A 16338-nucleotide genomic window follows, 5' to 3' on the forward strand; every position below is an offset into this window, starting at 1 on the left:
TTTCACTAATATTCAGGAACTAATTTTTTGCAGGAAGAGTGGAGAATACCGTCATGGTCTCAATGCAAGATAGTGTTTGGGCGTGGACTGTCCTGTGTTATTGTTACAGTCAATGCAACTCTTAAACTGATATCTTTAAGTGAGAAGCATTTCGTGCCTGCAGCTTGTTGTTGTTAAGACTCTTCAGAGAGTATAAAATCCAGGTGAAAACCAAGGAAATAACAAACAAACTGATCTTTAACCCCAACCAAGAATGTTTTATTGTCCAAAAAGTTTCACTGCTTCACTCTCGCTGAGTCGACTTAACCTAAATGATTAACTTTATTGACTAATTCTAACCAAGTTTTATTCCCTAAACATTACTGCCTAAACCTGCCTAAGTAGTTCTTAATGCCTATAAACCTAATGCTACAACCACATTAGAGAAAACAGAGACCCTGTATGGGTCAAATTGTGGTCATAAATATTTTGTACTTGTAAATCAGGATTTGTATGTGTAAAAAGAATTTGTGTGTGTAAAAAAAGATTTGTGTGTGGACTTAGCCAAAAAATACGTGTGAAACTCTGCACTCAAGTTTCAAGTTTCCAGTTACAAGTACGAATTTTGAGCCCATAACCCTGGCTTCGACCAAAGAAGTGTGACTGTGACCAATAAATTTGCAATCTCGTTGCGTTTGGTTGCTCACAGTCAGCTGCCATCTTTAACCTCCTAAGACCTCAACTCTTCCACGGCATGCATTTTTAATTTGTCTTTGATATTTGGGCATATTGGGACCTGATGAATATAAAAACAAAGAATTTCCAGATTTTTTTTTTTTACCTGATTTTTGTTTCTGACAAAAATGAGATCCACATATGAGGATATTCGTTTAAAATTTCAATAGAACAGTGGCAGTATAATGTCCTCGTCAGTGGATATCAGGCCCTTGTAGAGCATAATTTAGTACTTTGGTCTAGACAACACAAAATGTGATGTCCACATATGTTGTCACCAGGCCCTAGGAGGTTAAAGCAACTTTGGTCTGTCAAGGTGGTGATAAAATGGCAATTAGAACAAGTCAGTCTGTTTTCAGAACTGTAAATCTGTTGGCGTATGCATATATAAAAATTCACATGAACTATTTACATTCAAAGTCAAGGCAGAACGTCATCGACTTTAAAAAGAAATTCACAGATTCCTCCATAAGTAGTGACTTGGTTGCTGCAGGACGGCGATTTAAGGAAGTAAGTAAGTAATACTTTTTTTATATAGCACCTTTCTAGATAAAAGATCCCAAAGTATAAAACAAAACAGACGACAGTTAACAAAATGCAATTCTAAAAAGATGTGGTTCCTGATAGACGATTTCACAAATGTTGCCAAGGGACCAAGAGCATTTATTATCTTAGCTATGTGCCTATCAGGGGCACATACAAGGATTTCAGGCTTTCCTTCGTTATTAAGTTGTCAGCCATCCAAACTTTAATGGAATCTAAGCACTCATTCAAAATCTGTAGCTTAGAAACATCTTGGGGCTTAAAGAAATGTATACCTGGATATCGTCTGCGTAGCAGTGGCAGCAAATGTCCTCAAAGGGGCTCAAAACATGCCGGAGGAGAAGTAGATATATTAAGAACAATAAAGGCCCCGGCACAGAGCCATTGTGGCACACCATAGTACAAGGACGTGGAAGATGACCTGTATTTAGAAACTGCCACAAAAAAGTTACATTCATACAGATATGATGAGAACCACTCTAAAGCAGATCCAGGTACACCAACCCAGTATTTTGGATGATCTGATATCCTCGTGTCGGTGTTGTTCCCACATCATCATAATAAATGTTTTCAACATTGCAAGTGACCAATCACATTGTTGTGACGTCCCCCTTTTGTGCCTTTGAAAAATACCGCCTTAAAAAAATCTACTTCACTTGCGAGAAGAGAAACCGCTTCTGTCCGCCGATCCAGGAACTTGAATTCTTTGCATTTCAGGATACTTTCCTTTAATAAACGGTAAGCATTATACATATTGTCCTTACAGAAGAGGTTTATCTTCTCGCAAGTGAAGTAGATTTTTTGAAGGCGTTTGTTTTTTTCCGAGGTCGCGGATGACGTCAGCAGAAGCTGATTGGTCACTTGCAATGTTGAACCTTGAACAACATTATTTATGATGACGAGGGAACAACACCAACACAAGGATATCAGATCGTCCCAGTATTTTAGCCTTTCAGGTAGGATGCGATGGTCAATGGTGTCAAAGGCTGACGTGAGATCCAACATCAGCAGAATTGCAAAGTGGCTCTCAGCTGACTCAGACTGCAACCAGTGGGCAACCAGTGGGTGGAGTCTACTGTTGATCTCTCCTGCAAAGAGATAAAATTCAAATGAGTTGGACCCATCAGTGCAGACACTTAGATTGATTTGACCATGTTGGCTCAAAGATGAAGTAATTGGAGTTGGTCTAAACTGGACTTCAAGTATTTAGATGATTTCTACCAGGTGTGATAAATAAATGTGTTCCACTAAAGAAAAAGATCTGGTGTCCACAAACAAACACACGGCTGTTTGTGCAAGTTTTTCACAAACTGCCAGGAGACCATGTTCAAATACATGGAGAAGTTTCGTAAAACAGGAGAGCCCAGCTTAATAAAGATATCAACACTTGGCTGGTACTCATATTTGTCACGGTGAGTGAAGTGAGCCGTGTGGAGATAATGAAGTAGGATCCAAACGCAGGCACTTTTAAAGGTGTGAAGGTGGTTTATTGAAAGTAAAGTACAAAATAGTCTGCAGTCCAGTTTACCGTTTTTCTATCTGAACTGGGAACAACTAAACTACAAAACATGAACCAGGACACGAACATGAAGAAGGATGGGCGGAGGTAAGTGATGACAGACAGCAGGAAGAACACACGGATGAAATCTGATGGATACACAGACGGGCACGACTTAAATATACTCAGAGAAACACAGGGAGATTACACACAGCTGGGAGTAATTAATGAGACGAGACAAGGGAGGTAAAACTGAATACACTCACATGAGACGCAGACCTTCACAATAAAACGGGAAACAAGAGATCACTACACAAGGACGCAGACTAGACACTGAGAGACAGACAGAATATAACACATGGAACTCAATGCTAAACATGAGACACAAATCCTGAAACACGAATAAACAGAAACATGGAATTCTAATAATAATAATCATCATCATCATCATAGCACCCGAAAAACACAACAATCATTCAAAAATAACCAAAACATCAGAACTCAAAACACTGGGTCGAACCGACCCAGAACCGTGACAATATTAGTCGGTAAAGCCGTCAGCGGGCCAGAACTTGCACCGCTAAATGTCTTAGCCTCCCATTTTCATACTTGACTTCCTCTCTCTTAAACTCTTATTTTTGCACATAGCTTCAGTTGTGGGATGAAAAGGGAGGTCAAAAAGTGAGACTGAGTGGCAGATGGAAAGGAAATGGATGGGTGAGAAAGAAAGAAGCTATAAAGGACAATGAAGTCGGGGAGAGGGTGTAACGAGTGGTACTAGAGTAGGAAAAGAGATGGACAGAGATATATAGAACAGTAGATCCTGGCTTACTGACAGCCTTATTGGCCGTTAAGTCTCATCTTCATTTTTCTCATGTTATCGTCCCACTCTCCTGTCCTCACAGTCGCTCTAGCTCTTTGTGCTTGGAGTCTTTTCTTGTCCTTGCTCTTGTGTTTTCTTCTTTCTTCTTCTTTTTCTCTTCCATCTGCAGTTGTCACATTCATCAGATCCCTCAGTCACATTTCCTCAAGCTTCACGCACTTCATTTACTCAATGCATTCACATAATGAATGGAGCAATCACAGTGCAATCAAGTGCAAGCAACCTCGCTTATTGTTTAACAAGAGACTGCATGCATTTGCTTGTTCTGCAATCCAGATACGACAGTGTTATTATTGCTGTATTCCCCCGAATCTGTAGTTTCAGGAGATGGCCGTATTAATTTTTAAGAGGTTGTGTTTTGGCTTTTAAAGGGCAGGTATTTTTCCAGAAGAAAACTAAGCATATAAAAAGCTTTAGCAAAACTTTAACACAGGACAGTGAGGGGAGTTTTTGTTTGTTTGTTTTAAATATAAATTTTATTTTAAGATGAAATTCTGCAGTTTTTTCGTTTCACAGAAAACGTCGCTGCAGAAGAAAACTGACTTCTTTTCCACAGGTTACATGTTAACCGAGTAAAATGTGCTACTGCTAACACAGTCTGACCGTAGAACCAAATGTAATGGATGGAAGTTATTAAAAAATAAATAAATTGTGTGTATGTGTGTGTGTGTCTCTGTGTGTGGTTTTGCATAGTTTAATGTGTCTGCCTCTGCAGAGTGTCAGTGCACAGGACTTTTTAATTTTTTTTAGATATAATTAGCATAAAATTAAATGTGAAAATATGTGTGGAGTACCAAGTGCTCCTGCGTGCACCAACAGTATTTGTCCAGAGTTGCTGAATAAACTTGAATCTTGAATAAAATGGAATCCAATATCCAGATTTTTCCCAAAATGCACAGTTATTATTGAAATCCAAATCTCTGAGTTAAATGAACTTGATGTGTGTTTACAGTCCAGTGCCATGCAGACTGCCTGTCGTGCTCGGGAACGTCTGATCACTGTGACAGCTGCAGGGACCCACAGGCCTTACTTCATCTCGGCCGCTGCCTGTCCGTCTGTCCAGTGGGCTTCTACGCCGAAGGACGAGTATGTGCAGGTAGGACTCGCTTTCAAATCTACAGTACTGTTTCCATCCATTAAAGGGTAAGTAGCACCCAGGTGCTGCTAATCAATGTGCTTGTTTAAGTGATCATCAGCGAGCGTGAACGTCATCACTAAAAGCAGACGTTTGGGCCGTTTGCTGGAATCCTGAAAGCGACATTAGTTTAAGTACAGGATGATAAATATTATTGATTTCTGATTAGCTTTAAGTGACACATTTTTGGTCACTTAGCTTGTATCAGTGGTGCGCTGCACACAGTCACAGTCATCATTTCTGTGTGTTTGTTATCACTGTTTAAGTTTCTTCTTCTTTTATTTTGTTTTACTTTGTGCATGTGGGCGAATATAAAGTTGTGAGTCTGAACTCTCATTGTTGATAAGATTTTCTCTCCCACTCGTTTTCCTTCTTCCTCTCAGACTTCTTTTAATCTTTCTGGGAATCTTTTTTTCCTTTAGCTTTTTATATTTCTACTTCCTCTTCTTCTTCCTTTTCCTCTTCTTCTACTTATGTGTGTCTGTGTGGGTGGCTGTGGTGGTTTCAAAGGGATTTAGCTGCTTTTTTTTCTATAATGTTGAGATTTCCTATTAAAAACAACACAAACCTCCACATTGCTTTGTTTCCCTTCTTCTCGTTGCTCTTGTTTCATTGTGCCGCTCACAGATACATGGTCTTAATGCATGTTTAATCATCCAGGTAAGGAAATCCCAAAAAGTTGATCTTTTCGTGGTATAGGTACACTTCACTGCACAAAACAACTGTCAGTGCTAAAGTTAAAGATGTTAAGGAACTTGAAGTCTTTAATAAGGCCATTTTTATAAAATCGTGGCGTAGCCTAATATAGTTATCTCAACGGTACTTTTGCATAGTCTTAGAAGACCCCAGCCAGCCTGTCAGGGAAGTCACTCACTGGATTTAATGAGTTACTTGGTTTCCTTTTAATGAGCTGCACATCCATTTCCTTTGCTTTCCACTACAGCAGCGAGGACTAAGATGTGACAAGCAGTCTTGCAACTCACGTATGAAGTGAAAATTTATTTTGGAAGTGACTGACAGCCACTGGTTCCCCTTTCTCCCTTCTCTCCCCTGCAGCCTGCCAATCATCCTGTGCCACCTGTTCCAGCAGGTGGGATTGTCAGTCCTGCGGCTCCAGGCTGCCCCTGCTGAACCCCGATAGGAGTCAGTGCCTGGCTTCCTGTCCACCTGGTTCCTATCAGCACGACCCAACACACTGTCGCTGTGAGTATCACAGGAGTTCATGTGCCCTATAGCGGCTTCTGGATTGCGGTGGTCAGCATGTTGCTTTGACTGGGATCCACCCGTGAACACCAAGAGAGATGGATTTCCCCAGCTGCTAATGGCGAGCAGTTTAACAGTAAGATGCAGTTGGTGTTTTTGGTGCCTGGGATAAACTGTCTGGGAGTATTTTCCACTGGATTGAGTCTGAATATTTCATAGACTGATGAGGCAGGGAGTTCTCTCTAGGGCTGTTGTGTTATTGCGGTTGTGGCTAAGGGTCTGGAAAGAGGTGCAAGTCATTGTCTGGAGGCACAGGAGCACCAAATGTACTCACATATTGTACAGACATAATAGGTCCTGCATTTTATTAGATATCTGCTGATCCTTTGCTGCACATTGGCTAAATCTCCCCTGGGGATTGGATAGAAAAGTTTGTAAAGTTTTGCAGTCTTTAGATAAAAGTACAAAATGTGCTTCCACTCGTATATATTTTTTGTATTTCTTCCTGTATTTGCTCCTTTCCTTTCTGTTAGTCATCAAAAGAACATGAAGAAAACTGAATCGTGTATGAACATTTATTAGGAAGTGAAATTACTTGAAAATCGTTGCATCTTAGGCTTTAAACTTTTATTGTAATATCAACCCGGTAAAAGCTGAATGTGTTGAATTATGCTGCACATGCTGCCTCCTGTCAATCAGTTAACACACATAAAAGAAAAATGGTAATAACAGCCAAAAAACATATATACATGTTAAAACACAACAGTCTTCAGTTCCAAAGTTAATTTCCAATGGTGCATGAGAAAAACTGCACAAAAATGAAGCATAGGACACAACTTTACACATTTGCTCAGTGTTCATTTCCCAGTTTCATCGTGCCAGACTTGACGTTTCAAATGTTTGGCCTGCATCAACCTTCATGTGTGTCATCCCCACCTGGTGAACCATCCCACCTTCAGATGAAAACACCTGAACGGCGACATGGAGACAACTAAACAAAACAATTTCATTTCACAAAAAAAAAAAAGAACTGCACACGTAAAATTGTGAACTCTTTTGAATTTCTGTGAAGCAGAAAAAGTATTCGCCCACAAGTTGGGAAAATTAACTGAAGTCTTCTTTAAAGCAACAACTTGAAAATGGTAAATGGCCTGTATTTATATAGCACTTTACATATCCAGTCATCCACCCATTCACACACACATTCACATACTAAACTTCAAGCAGATATTTCGTGTTGCAGTTCGTGAAACCTCCACAGTGCTTATGCAGTACCTTTGGATAAGTTGTCCTGGTTTGCTGTTGGTTTGATGTTGTTGCTGCTTTGAACTGCTGTACACAGGTGGGCTTTGTTGATGGAAAGAAATTTCTGCAGGTGTTTTGCTGCTCTTTGTGTGCTCTTTTTCACATTTTTGATAAGGGCCTCCCTCCGAGAAACAGTAACAGGACTCCAGAATACCTTCAAATTGTAGAAAGTCTGTCTCACGCTGATCTTAGAAATGCTTTTCCTGCCATCTCCATGCATCTCTAAACTATTCTGAAAGCTGTCAAGATCAAGACGTGGTCTTTCTAAAGAAGAGTGACAAGCTAAATGATAAATGCATTTATTTATAGGGTAGGGGCGGCACTACTACTCCCAGTCTCACCTAAATAATGGGAATGCGTGACTTTGTGTGGATTTGAAAAGGCTGTTGTTAGAGGGAACATACTTACTCACGAACTGTGAAGGGAAATGTGTAAAGTATAGCTGTTAATTATGAGTAATGACGCTCATTCCAAAGGCCAATTAATACAAATGTCAGAAAAAAACTGATACCGATTCCAACCTGTGAGAAGAAAACATTAAGTTTGTGTTTTCTTGCTTATAAACTTCGTGACTTCTTGCCAGCACGGAGATGCTTTGTAGAGTTGTTAAACTAAATTACTCCAGCTTTTAATGCCTGAGTTTTAATGGACTTAAAGCTTTTAATGCTGCTTTAATGCTAAATTGCTTTTAAAGTCAAAATTAGATTCTGAATAAACTGGTAACAGAAAAGCTTTTGTCTGTTTTTCTTTTGTTATTCTTAAAGAGTTTATGCAGGATAGATGGATCGATCCTCCGCAGCAGCAGCATAAAGAATACAAATAAACTGGTATTACTCAGGCTCAGTTCTCTATACATGAGTGTCCCTATTAACTGCTACTGGACGTATCTATCTCAAAGGTCTCCCAACATTTCTAGTCCTGGGCCAATAAATAAAACCATGGCTCGGTGAGCGAAAACCCTGTGGGATTGCTAATACGCTCCGAAATGAGCTCCTCTATTGAGTGGAGGAGACCTGCGGGGACTCCTGGGGATGATGGGTAGAAATAGAGAGGGGTGGGTTAGTGAGCAGAGAGTAACCACAATGTGATTACGGTCTTCAGTTGTGCAGCTCGATTTCATACCTTAATGAATATTGTCAGGAGGATTTCAGACCTCCCAGTGCAAAAGCTCGTTGAACATCCTTAAATAGGTTAGACAGCAGCAGGCAGCTTTGTTTTACGCTGCTTCCACACGCGTACTGTATACAGTAGCAGCTATTGGACAAGCCCTCTGTGGGAATTGCACTTCATGCATTTATGCAGCTTCTGTCCTGCGTCGTTGCCATTAGGGGTATAATTTGTAATTCGTGCATTAATCCAGAGTCTACAGTATGTTAATGCTGCAGGTATGTTCACAGCTGCTGATGTCTTTACCCTGCATGCATCCAGGTTTAATAATGTGCTCTATAGAGCCGAATTCTCTCGAGTGTCTCAGCCATTTCTTTTAACCGCCAACTTGCTTTAATGACAGAAGCCCCCCCCCCCCCTTTGTTTTTTCCCCTGCACACAGTTTTGTTTTGGAGAACAAAAGAGCACCAGTGGAAAGTGGGACGCTGAATTATTGTGACTTTAAATCAGTGAATGCCTGCATTAAAGCTATTAAGGTGGATTTAGGCTGACTGAAGTCTCATACCAGCACTTGTTTAATGAGGAGGAAAAAAAGAAGGAAGGGTTGAGGGAAGCAGCAGAGGAGATGGGAGCTGACAGAAGTAATGAGCGTGTGAGGTGTCTGGAAGGTGCCAGAGACGTTTCTTGGCAGGAAGTCGAGACCACCCAGGACTCAGTGTGTCGCAGCAGGCCTCCCTGGGGGGATTTTTTCCCCACCTCCAGTCAGTTACTGAAAGCTTCATCCGCATGCATTCAAAGTTTTGGTGTAAATAATCGTGAGGAGCCTTGTGCTGACGCTATCGTACAACACCTGCCCCACATTTCTTCTTTTTTCTTATAATTTCACCGTGAGACTCAGTCACACTTGTAATGTTCACTTGTTTGGAAACGTACGCCGAGACCGAAAAACAGACACATCTGTCTTGTTCAGGTGCAGAGTACACAAAACCTGATTTCTTTCTCCCCACGGGTTTTTAACACTGTTTTGCGCTCCCTTTAAATTCCTCCTTTATTGCATTGTTTTGAACCTAAATGGGCTCTTCATCAAGTACAACAGAACTGTGTAATAAAGCAAGAATTTTAAGAGGAGCCGATAACAGGGTTACAAGTCCCAGCGGAGATAAAATCATAACGACATACAGATGCAATTACAGGAGGTCTCATTCCAAAGCATCAAAACACCATTAGCCTCTAAAGTCACATCTAAAGTTAGAGTCTGGATAAGTTTAAGAGTTAATCCCAAATTGGTAAAACATTTTTAAAAAGTTCAGTGTGTTGCTTTACACCTTTTATTGTGCAGAAAGGGCTATTTCCAGATAATGTAGCACCTACTAGAAAAGCTCCTGGTTCAATCACGAGCTTTTAGTGCCTAAAAATAACCAAGTACTTCACATATGAAGTATAAACATAATAATGCTGGTGTGACTCTATAGCAACATGATAGTTTAATCAAATTTCTATTGTAGTGTGAAGATGTTTTTTTAATAGTTCATAATTTTTTTGGAAAACAACCTTTTTTTATAACCTTGCTGAAGTTTTAATGCTGGTAAACCAATTTAAATGACCTTTTGTTTTTCATTCTTACACTGACAGTTTTCTTGAGATTAGTGTCACTGCAGACCGATCGGACCCTGGATACAACCTGTTCCTACTCCTCCCCTCTAGTGGGCGCTACAGAGCCCTGCACGCCAAAATAAGCAGACTTCTTCATTGCACATATAAATATAAATATGCTACATGTGCTGTTATTGTCTGTGTCATGTTGCTTTTGTCCGTCTTGTCTGTTTAGAGGAAAGAAAAAAACATCGCTCAGTTCCTCCTACGTGTGCACGGACTTGGTCAGTAAAGCTGACTCTAATAGGTTCTGGTACATTTTTGTAAATGCATGACTTGGTTGTTATTTTTTCTGCATAATCTTCCAACATTTTATGCAGCGATTTGCTTTCTGAGTAGGTTTACATGGCGTTGCTTTCAGTACCTGCATGACTCTATCGCTCATTAGTAGCAGTCACACAGCATTTTTAACCGCTTATTTAAATTTTGCATTTGAGTTGACTTTGTGGATGTGGCAGTCAGAAAGTGAGGCGGCTATAGAAACTCTACAATTTCACAGCCTCCCTTCTGCTGTTGTCCAAAACGACCTTCACATAGAGGTATAAAAGCTTTTTCATGTGGAGCCATTGTGAGAAACCTGATTTTCCTCCTGTCTTCTTGCTGGGCTGATTTGAACCTTTGCTTCCACCAGGAGGAAAAAATAGAGCTAAAAATGACTCCTTAGAAGTGAAATACGGACGCCACGAGGTACTTCATTAAAATTAAAATTTCCACGTAGACTTGGAAAAGAATTTCACAGTAGAATTTTCTTCTGGCTGCTCCCTTTACCTCCATCTCACATATCCCGGCCTGCACATGTCGAAACCATCTCAGCCTGAGCTGTGCATTTCTATGCCAGTGACACTCTCAGCATCTTCATCTCTTCCACCTTCAGCGTGGTTTCCGATGTCTTCGTTAGTGCCACAGTCTCCAAACCACACCCAGCAGGTCTCACTGCCATCTTGAAAACCTTCCCTTTCACTCTTGGTGCTGGTCTCCACCCACTCCACCACCCAGGTATTTAAACTCCAACCTCACATTGCCTCCCTCTCATTCACCCATGTTTCTCATCTTGCTTCATTCCTCTTCTCTCCAGTGCATACCTGCACCCATCTCATCATCGATATAAACCCAGTGTATCACTGACTTTAAAGGCCACCTTTTGTGTATTTGTGAGAGCAGCTTTGCCAAAAGTGGAAATATTTGACACCCTGGAATTGAGAACAGGTTGGACTTTCAAATAAAAGCTCCTGTTTTTTGTATTATTTGCTCTCCATTGCAAAGCTGCTTTCTCCATGCTTAGCTTAATTGCTGATTCTCTCATGCCATCTCGTTTTATCACTCGAGGTTTGGAGGGGGTTGGTGTGAGCCACGGCAGCAGCAGCACAGTAATTGTGCATCCCCACCCGTCCCAGAAGGACAGAGAGCGAAGATTATCCAGTGCACTGTGTGACTGTGCATTCATCTCAACCTCGCCTGGTTTATGCAGAGTAGGCTTTAGAGGGGCTTTTTGGCAACTGGCCTGCTAGGATTACATTTGCTGATAACTTTACGCTCCAGGCGGCACAGAAAAATAAATTGCTTTCCTGCGAGGGGCAAGGTAAAGGACGTGTAATCCCCTTGTTGGCTCCAACCATTTTTGGATGCAGCGTGTATGAGCGCGTGTGTGAAGTGACCCAGTAATATAAATGTAAGAATCCCATCATGTACAGAGTGCTTCTCAATGTCTTTTTGCTTCATCTGCAAGACTACAGCTGCAGAGTATCTGATGCTGAAATGGGCAATGGTCCATAATTCAACGAAAGATTGTTTTTATAAATGATTTCATTTCACCACGGAGGATCAGTCATGCATAGGTGAAACAAGCGTATCATCTTATTTTGGGCTAAGGCTATTATGGAGCCTCTCTGGACCTTTAGCACAATGAAATGAACAGCCACACGCAGAGAGAGGGGCATTAAAATTGAATGTATATGTGAACTAATGAAAAAAAAAAGCTGCTGGGGGAAAAACCCAGACTTGAACACAGAGAGAAAGAAAGATGACCAAAAATCCAGTGTGAATCTGTAGAGAGGGCAGTGGGCTGAGGCAAGAAGAAGCCTCGGACAGAGAAATGAGAGTATTATAAGGGAGAGTGAGAGGGGGAGAAATAGGCACACAACTTCAAAATCTGAGAGGTGGAAGGAAATAGGAAGAGTTGAGAAGCATAAAAAATTAAAAGTCAGATGGGAACCTGTCAGTCTGTCAGTCGCTTCAGAGGTTTGGCTTTTACTCTTCACACACAGTGGAGCAAAAACTTTCCTCTTCTGTAACCTTACATGTCCTCTGAATTTGGCTTTTTCTCATTCAGGTAAACCTCACCGTAACTCAAAGGAAATCAGGTTTGGTTTTATGCGATACAGACGTCCGTACATCAAAACTTAACACAAAAGTTTAGATTGATTTTCTGCCCTTGCTAGTTTGCATGCATGCCTGTGCAATATGGAGATGTACTTGGCAGGACTTGAAACGTTGCCTGTAACAGGTAATCAATCACAGAGAATTTGCTGTATCTGTCTTTAATTTTGACCAAGGTTTTTTTAATATGTGCTGAAGCTGCACAGGACTGTTCAGAAAACCTTTGGTGCATTCAGGTTCATCAGGAGACTGCAGATATTGGTTGAGCAAGAAGTTTAATGTAGGTTTTTTTTGTCCCATTTGGTTCTTTAGCCATCAGAAAAAGCATGCAAGATCAACAGCGCACAATGTGCTTTGAGGTAGCAGCCAAGAAAGGTGTAGTTTGTGTTTATGTACACCTGTGTGGACGGGCGCACTTGTATTCAAAAGGTTTCTCCATGTAACCATCTGCTGGTGGGTGTGGGGAGCCATAGCCCCGTCCCCCAAGGCATGAAGCAGGCATGGAGGAGATCCAGGCTCCAGACATCCAGAGGCCCCAGAGTGCGAGAGCCCAAGGAGGACCAACAGAGGGGCAGCCATGCCACCCTCCTGGGAGGAGCTGAGGAGAGCCCCAGACGAGGGCTCACCCAGCAGCCACAGAGCAGAAGCCAGAGGGGGCTGGAATAATGTGCCAGCTGTGTCAGAGTGCACAAAGCCAAAGGCATCAGCCACCGGCAGGGAGTGTGGTGGGAATTTAATGGAGTTTTCATCAGCTGGTTCTCAAGTTTTTGAAGCTGGAGCTTCCATCGGATAACTGTGTCTGCATGTCAACATAAAAAGACAAAAATACACTCGGCTACTGTCATGTTCAGGAAACATGGTGAGACATGGTGACATATCCTGCTAGAAGCAGCCACCAGAAGATGAACACTGTGTGTATCTTCACATAAAGCTGTAGTGTTTAAATGATGCTCGGCTGGTAGTTTACCAAACTGTGCCTGCCATCTGATTCCATAAATCAAGACACATCAGACCAGGCAGTGTTTTCCAGTCTAGTTGTAACAGCAGTGGCACCTGGTGTGGTCTTCTGCTGCTGTTGTTTTGGATTCAGGGGTGCTCTTCTGCAGAGCTTGGTTGCAATGAATGACTATTTGAGTTACTGTAGCCTCCTTATCAGCTCAAAGAGGTCTGGCCATTCTCCTCTGACCTCTGACACCAGCAAGGCATCGTTGCTCAGAGAACTGCTGCTCACCAGATTCTGTCTCTTTTTTTGGACCTCTGAAAAGTTATCCATGAACTTTTAACCCAGCTGAGAAAATCTCAGTTTTTATTCTTAATTTGAAAAGATAAAAAAAAAAAAGATGAGACAGTGCGAGCGAATTGGGTAAAAGAAATTCAGTAAATGTGAAGTTTTTAAGGCAAATCAAAGCTACATTAAATATCCCTTATTTTATCTGGATGGAAGGTATCCGTCATAGAAAATCATGTGTGTGCGCGTGCGCAGGATGTTTTGATTAAATATAAAAAGTTTATAGTGATCCTGGTGGGGAATATGTGCAGATGATAAAGAGGAGGATGCAGAGAAAGTTATTAAAAGATACGAATGCGGTTACCTGAGGAAATCTGTATCAACAGGCACGAGGGAGCCAGAGATTTATCTCACACCGCCTTCCAACAACTTTTGCAATAACACAGCTTCTGGCATCTCCCATTAATTCACTCAGATTTTTATCAGCAGTTTTCAGTGACACTGATTAAATTAATTACACTTTCCTCGGCGTGATATTCACTTGTCTTGATCAGTTTTGTCTCACTTCTCGTGCCTCATTAATCCCCAGCCGTGGTTTATTTCTCAACTTTAACTTTTTTAGATCTACTCTTTCACAAAGGGACATCCAGTGAATAATAAATGAAGCTGTTAAGCATGTGTAAAGTGCTATCGTGTTAGAACTTACACGACTTCCTCCTTGTGTTTTGTCCATTTGTCGCTTGTGTTCCTCACGCTGTGTTCTCTTACATCCCTGCCTCGATTCTTTTGTAAGCCTCCCAACTTTCTAGTGTTTTTGCTTTTTTCTGTCAGGCTTTGTTGGGACCGTGTATCAGCTTAGTATCAAAAATTGCTTTTTATCGTTCTCCTTTGTCCTGTGTGTAGGTCCTTTACCTGAGCCTTGTAGCAGGTGTATTGGTGCTGTTCCCTTTGTGTGTGTGTGAGAGAGAGACTTGGGTTTCTGATCTTTCGGTGTCTGATTAGGCTGAAGCCTAAAAAACAATATGGCTGGGTTTACTAAAACATTGTGGTGTGGAGTAAAAGATGATTCTCAGTGTTTGTGATAAGCTTCACCGTAGTTTTGTTCCATATCAACGTGACTCCTTTGGTCTGGGCTGTCTGCGTCCTCTAATTGGGTGTAGTGGACTAATCTATATTTCCAAGGTTCAGAGTGCTTTAAAATGAGATCCAGCTAGGTGCTTACATTTGACAAGCTGAGGATGGGCAACAGAAAAGACAGAAAATGAGATCTAGTCCTCGGAAAAATGAGATCCTGCACAGCTTTACTTAAAAAAGTCAAAAGGCTTTAGAGAGTATTCCTGATCCTGGTGCATTACGCTCCGAGTTCCTGTAAGAACTCCTAATATACAGATATTCTGCTGGGGTTCCTCATCCTTTCTGTTAACCACTTTCCCAGCTGTCACTGAGTGGGAAGTGGGGTGAACCCAGGATAAGTTGCCACTCTGTTAGAAACAGACCATTCACTTCAGCAAGTCTCACATGCATGTTTTAGACTGATGGAGGAAGTACCTGGAGAAAACCCAAGGAGAACATGTAACCACCACACTGAAAGGCCCAGAACCTTCATACTGTGGAGCAGCAGTCAGAACCATTGCACCACTCTGCCGTTTTTTCCTTATAAAATAAATTTCTTTGGATTTCATGAGGTGAGAGAAACCGGTGAGCTAACAGATTCACTATCTTATAAACCAGCGTCGGCTTCCACCCATATCAGAATACGTTGATCCAGTATGAGTGTAAAGATGGCACCCAGAGGGAAATCCACAGTCTTTGCAGGAAGGATTCATGGACTTTGGAGGTACTTCCACAGGTTTCAGGATTCTTTGCAACTTGAGGGAAAGTTGGACAAAACCTGAACTACACTGAGGTTACAATGTTTCCCAGATCATGATGAGGATGATGAACAGAAAAGCTTTCATATAAAGATTGCAGATTCTCATGAATGATATGTGAAGGTGACCCAGAAGAAACTAGAAGAAACCTAAAAGTGTAGTTTTCACATTCCTTCTGCATTTTTTTTTTTTTTGTAGGTTTGTTTTTATCTGGTTTCTGTCAGTTTTATTTAGTAGCACTTGCTGCATCTGGCTTCATTCTGTGTGCCGCTGGGAAATCACAGGTAATCATACCAGTTAGTGCTGAGATGGGTTTTTTGCTGCTTCTGTTTGGGCACACACGAAGGGACACACACAGAGATAAAGGTGCAAGTGTATGCAAAGGCGCACAATCATCTCCGACAAAATACAACTCCACAACATTACTAGCGCAAAAAGACAACCTTCCATTTATTTTCACTTAAACAAGAAGCTGGTTTTTATGTACATTAAAGCTTTATAAAAATGTAACAGTGCAAATGCAAATTCATTGCTGAAAGTTTAACCAAAAGGCATTTCCAGTAGAAATGGGCTGACATATCCTGAGCATAACCATGTATAATATCCACTGAAGTTAAAAAGAGGTGCTTTGCAACATTAAACTGCAGTGTGCAGTACGCATTTTTCGGACCATAAGGTGCACGGGATTATAAGGCACATTAAGCAAAACAAAGCAGTCAGATAAATCAAACTTTATTAAACTCATTCTTCTTGCTTCCTCCACTTCTGTACCATTGATTCATTAATGTTGAATTCTCTGGCAGCTGCTCTATTCCCATGTTG

At 41.2% G+C, this 16338-nt stretch overlaps 1 protein-coding gene across 1 annotated transcript in view; it reads left to right on the top strand.

The window, feature by feature from the left end:
* fras1 (Fraser extracellular matrix complex subunit 1) overlaps nt 1-16338 on the top strand; it is a 198592-nt gene that overhangs the window by 35392 nt on the left and 146862 nt on the right. The window contains 2 exon segments of the mRNA XM_040003499.1: nt 4591-4734; nt 5830-5976. Coding sequence (XP_039859433.1) covers nt 4591-4734; nt 5830-5976 — 291 coding nt within the window.

This window comes from Simochromis diagramma, unplaced genomic scaffold (genome assembly GCF_900408965.1).
Source record: "Simochromis diagramma unplaced genomic scaffold, fSimDia1.1 OVJJ01000583.1, whole genome shotgun sequence".
Lineage (NCBI taxonomy): Eukaryota > Metazoa > Chordata > Actinopteri > Cichliformes > Cichlidae > Simochromis > Simochromis diagramma.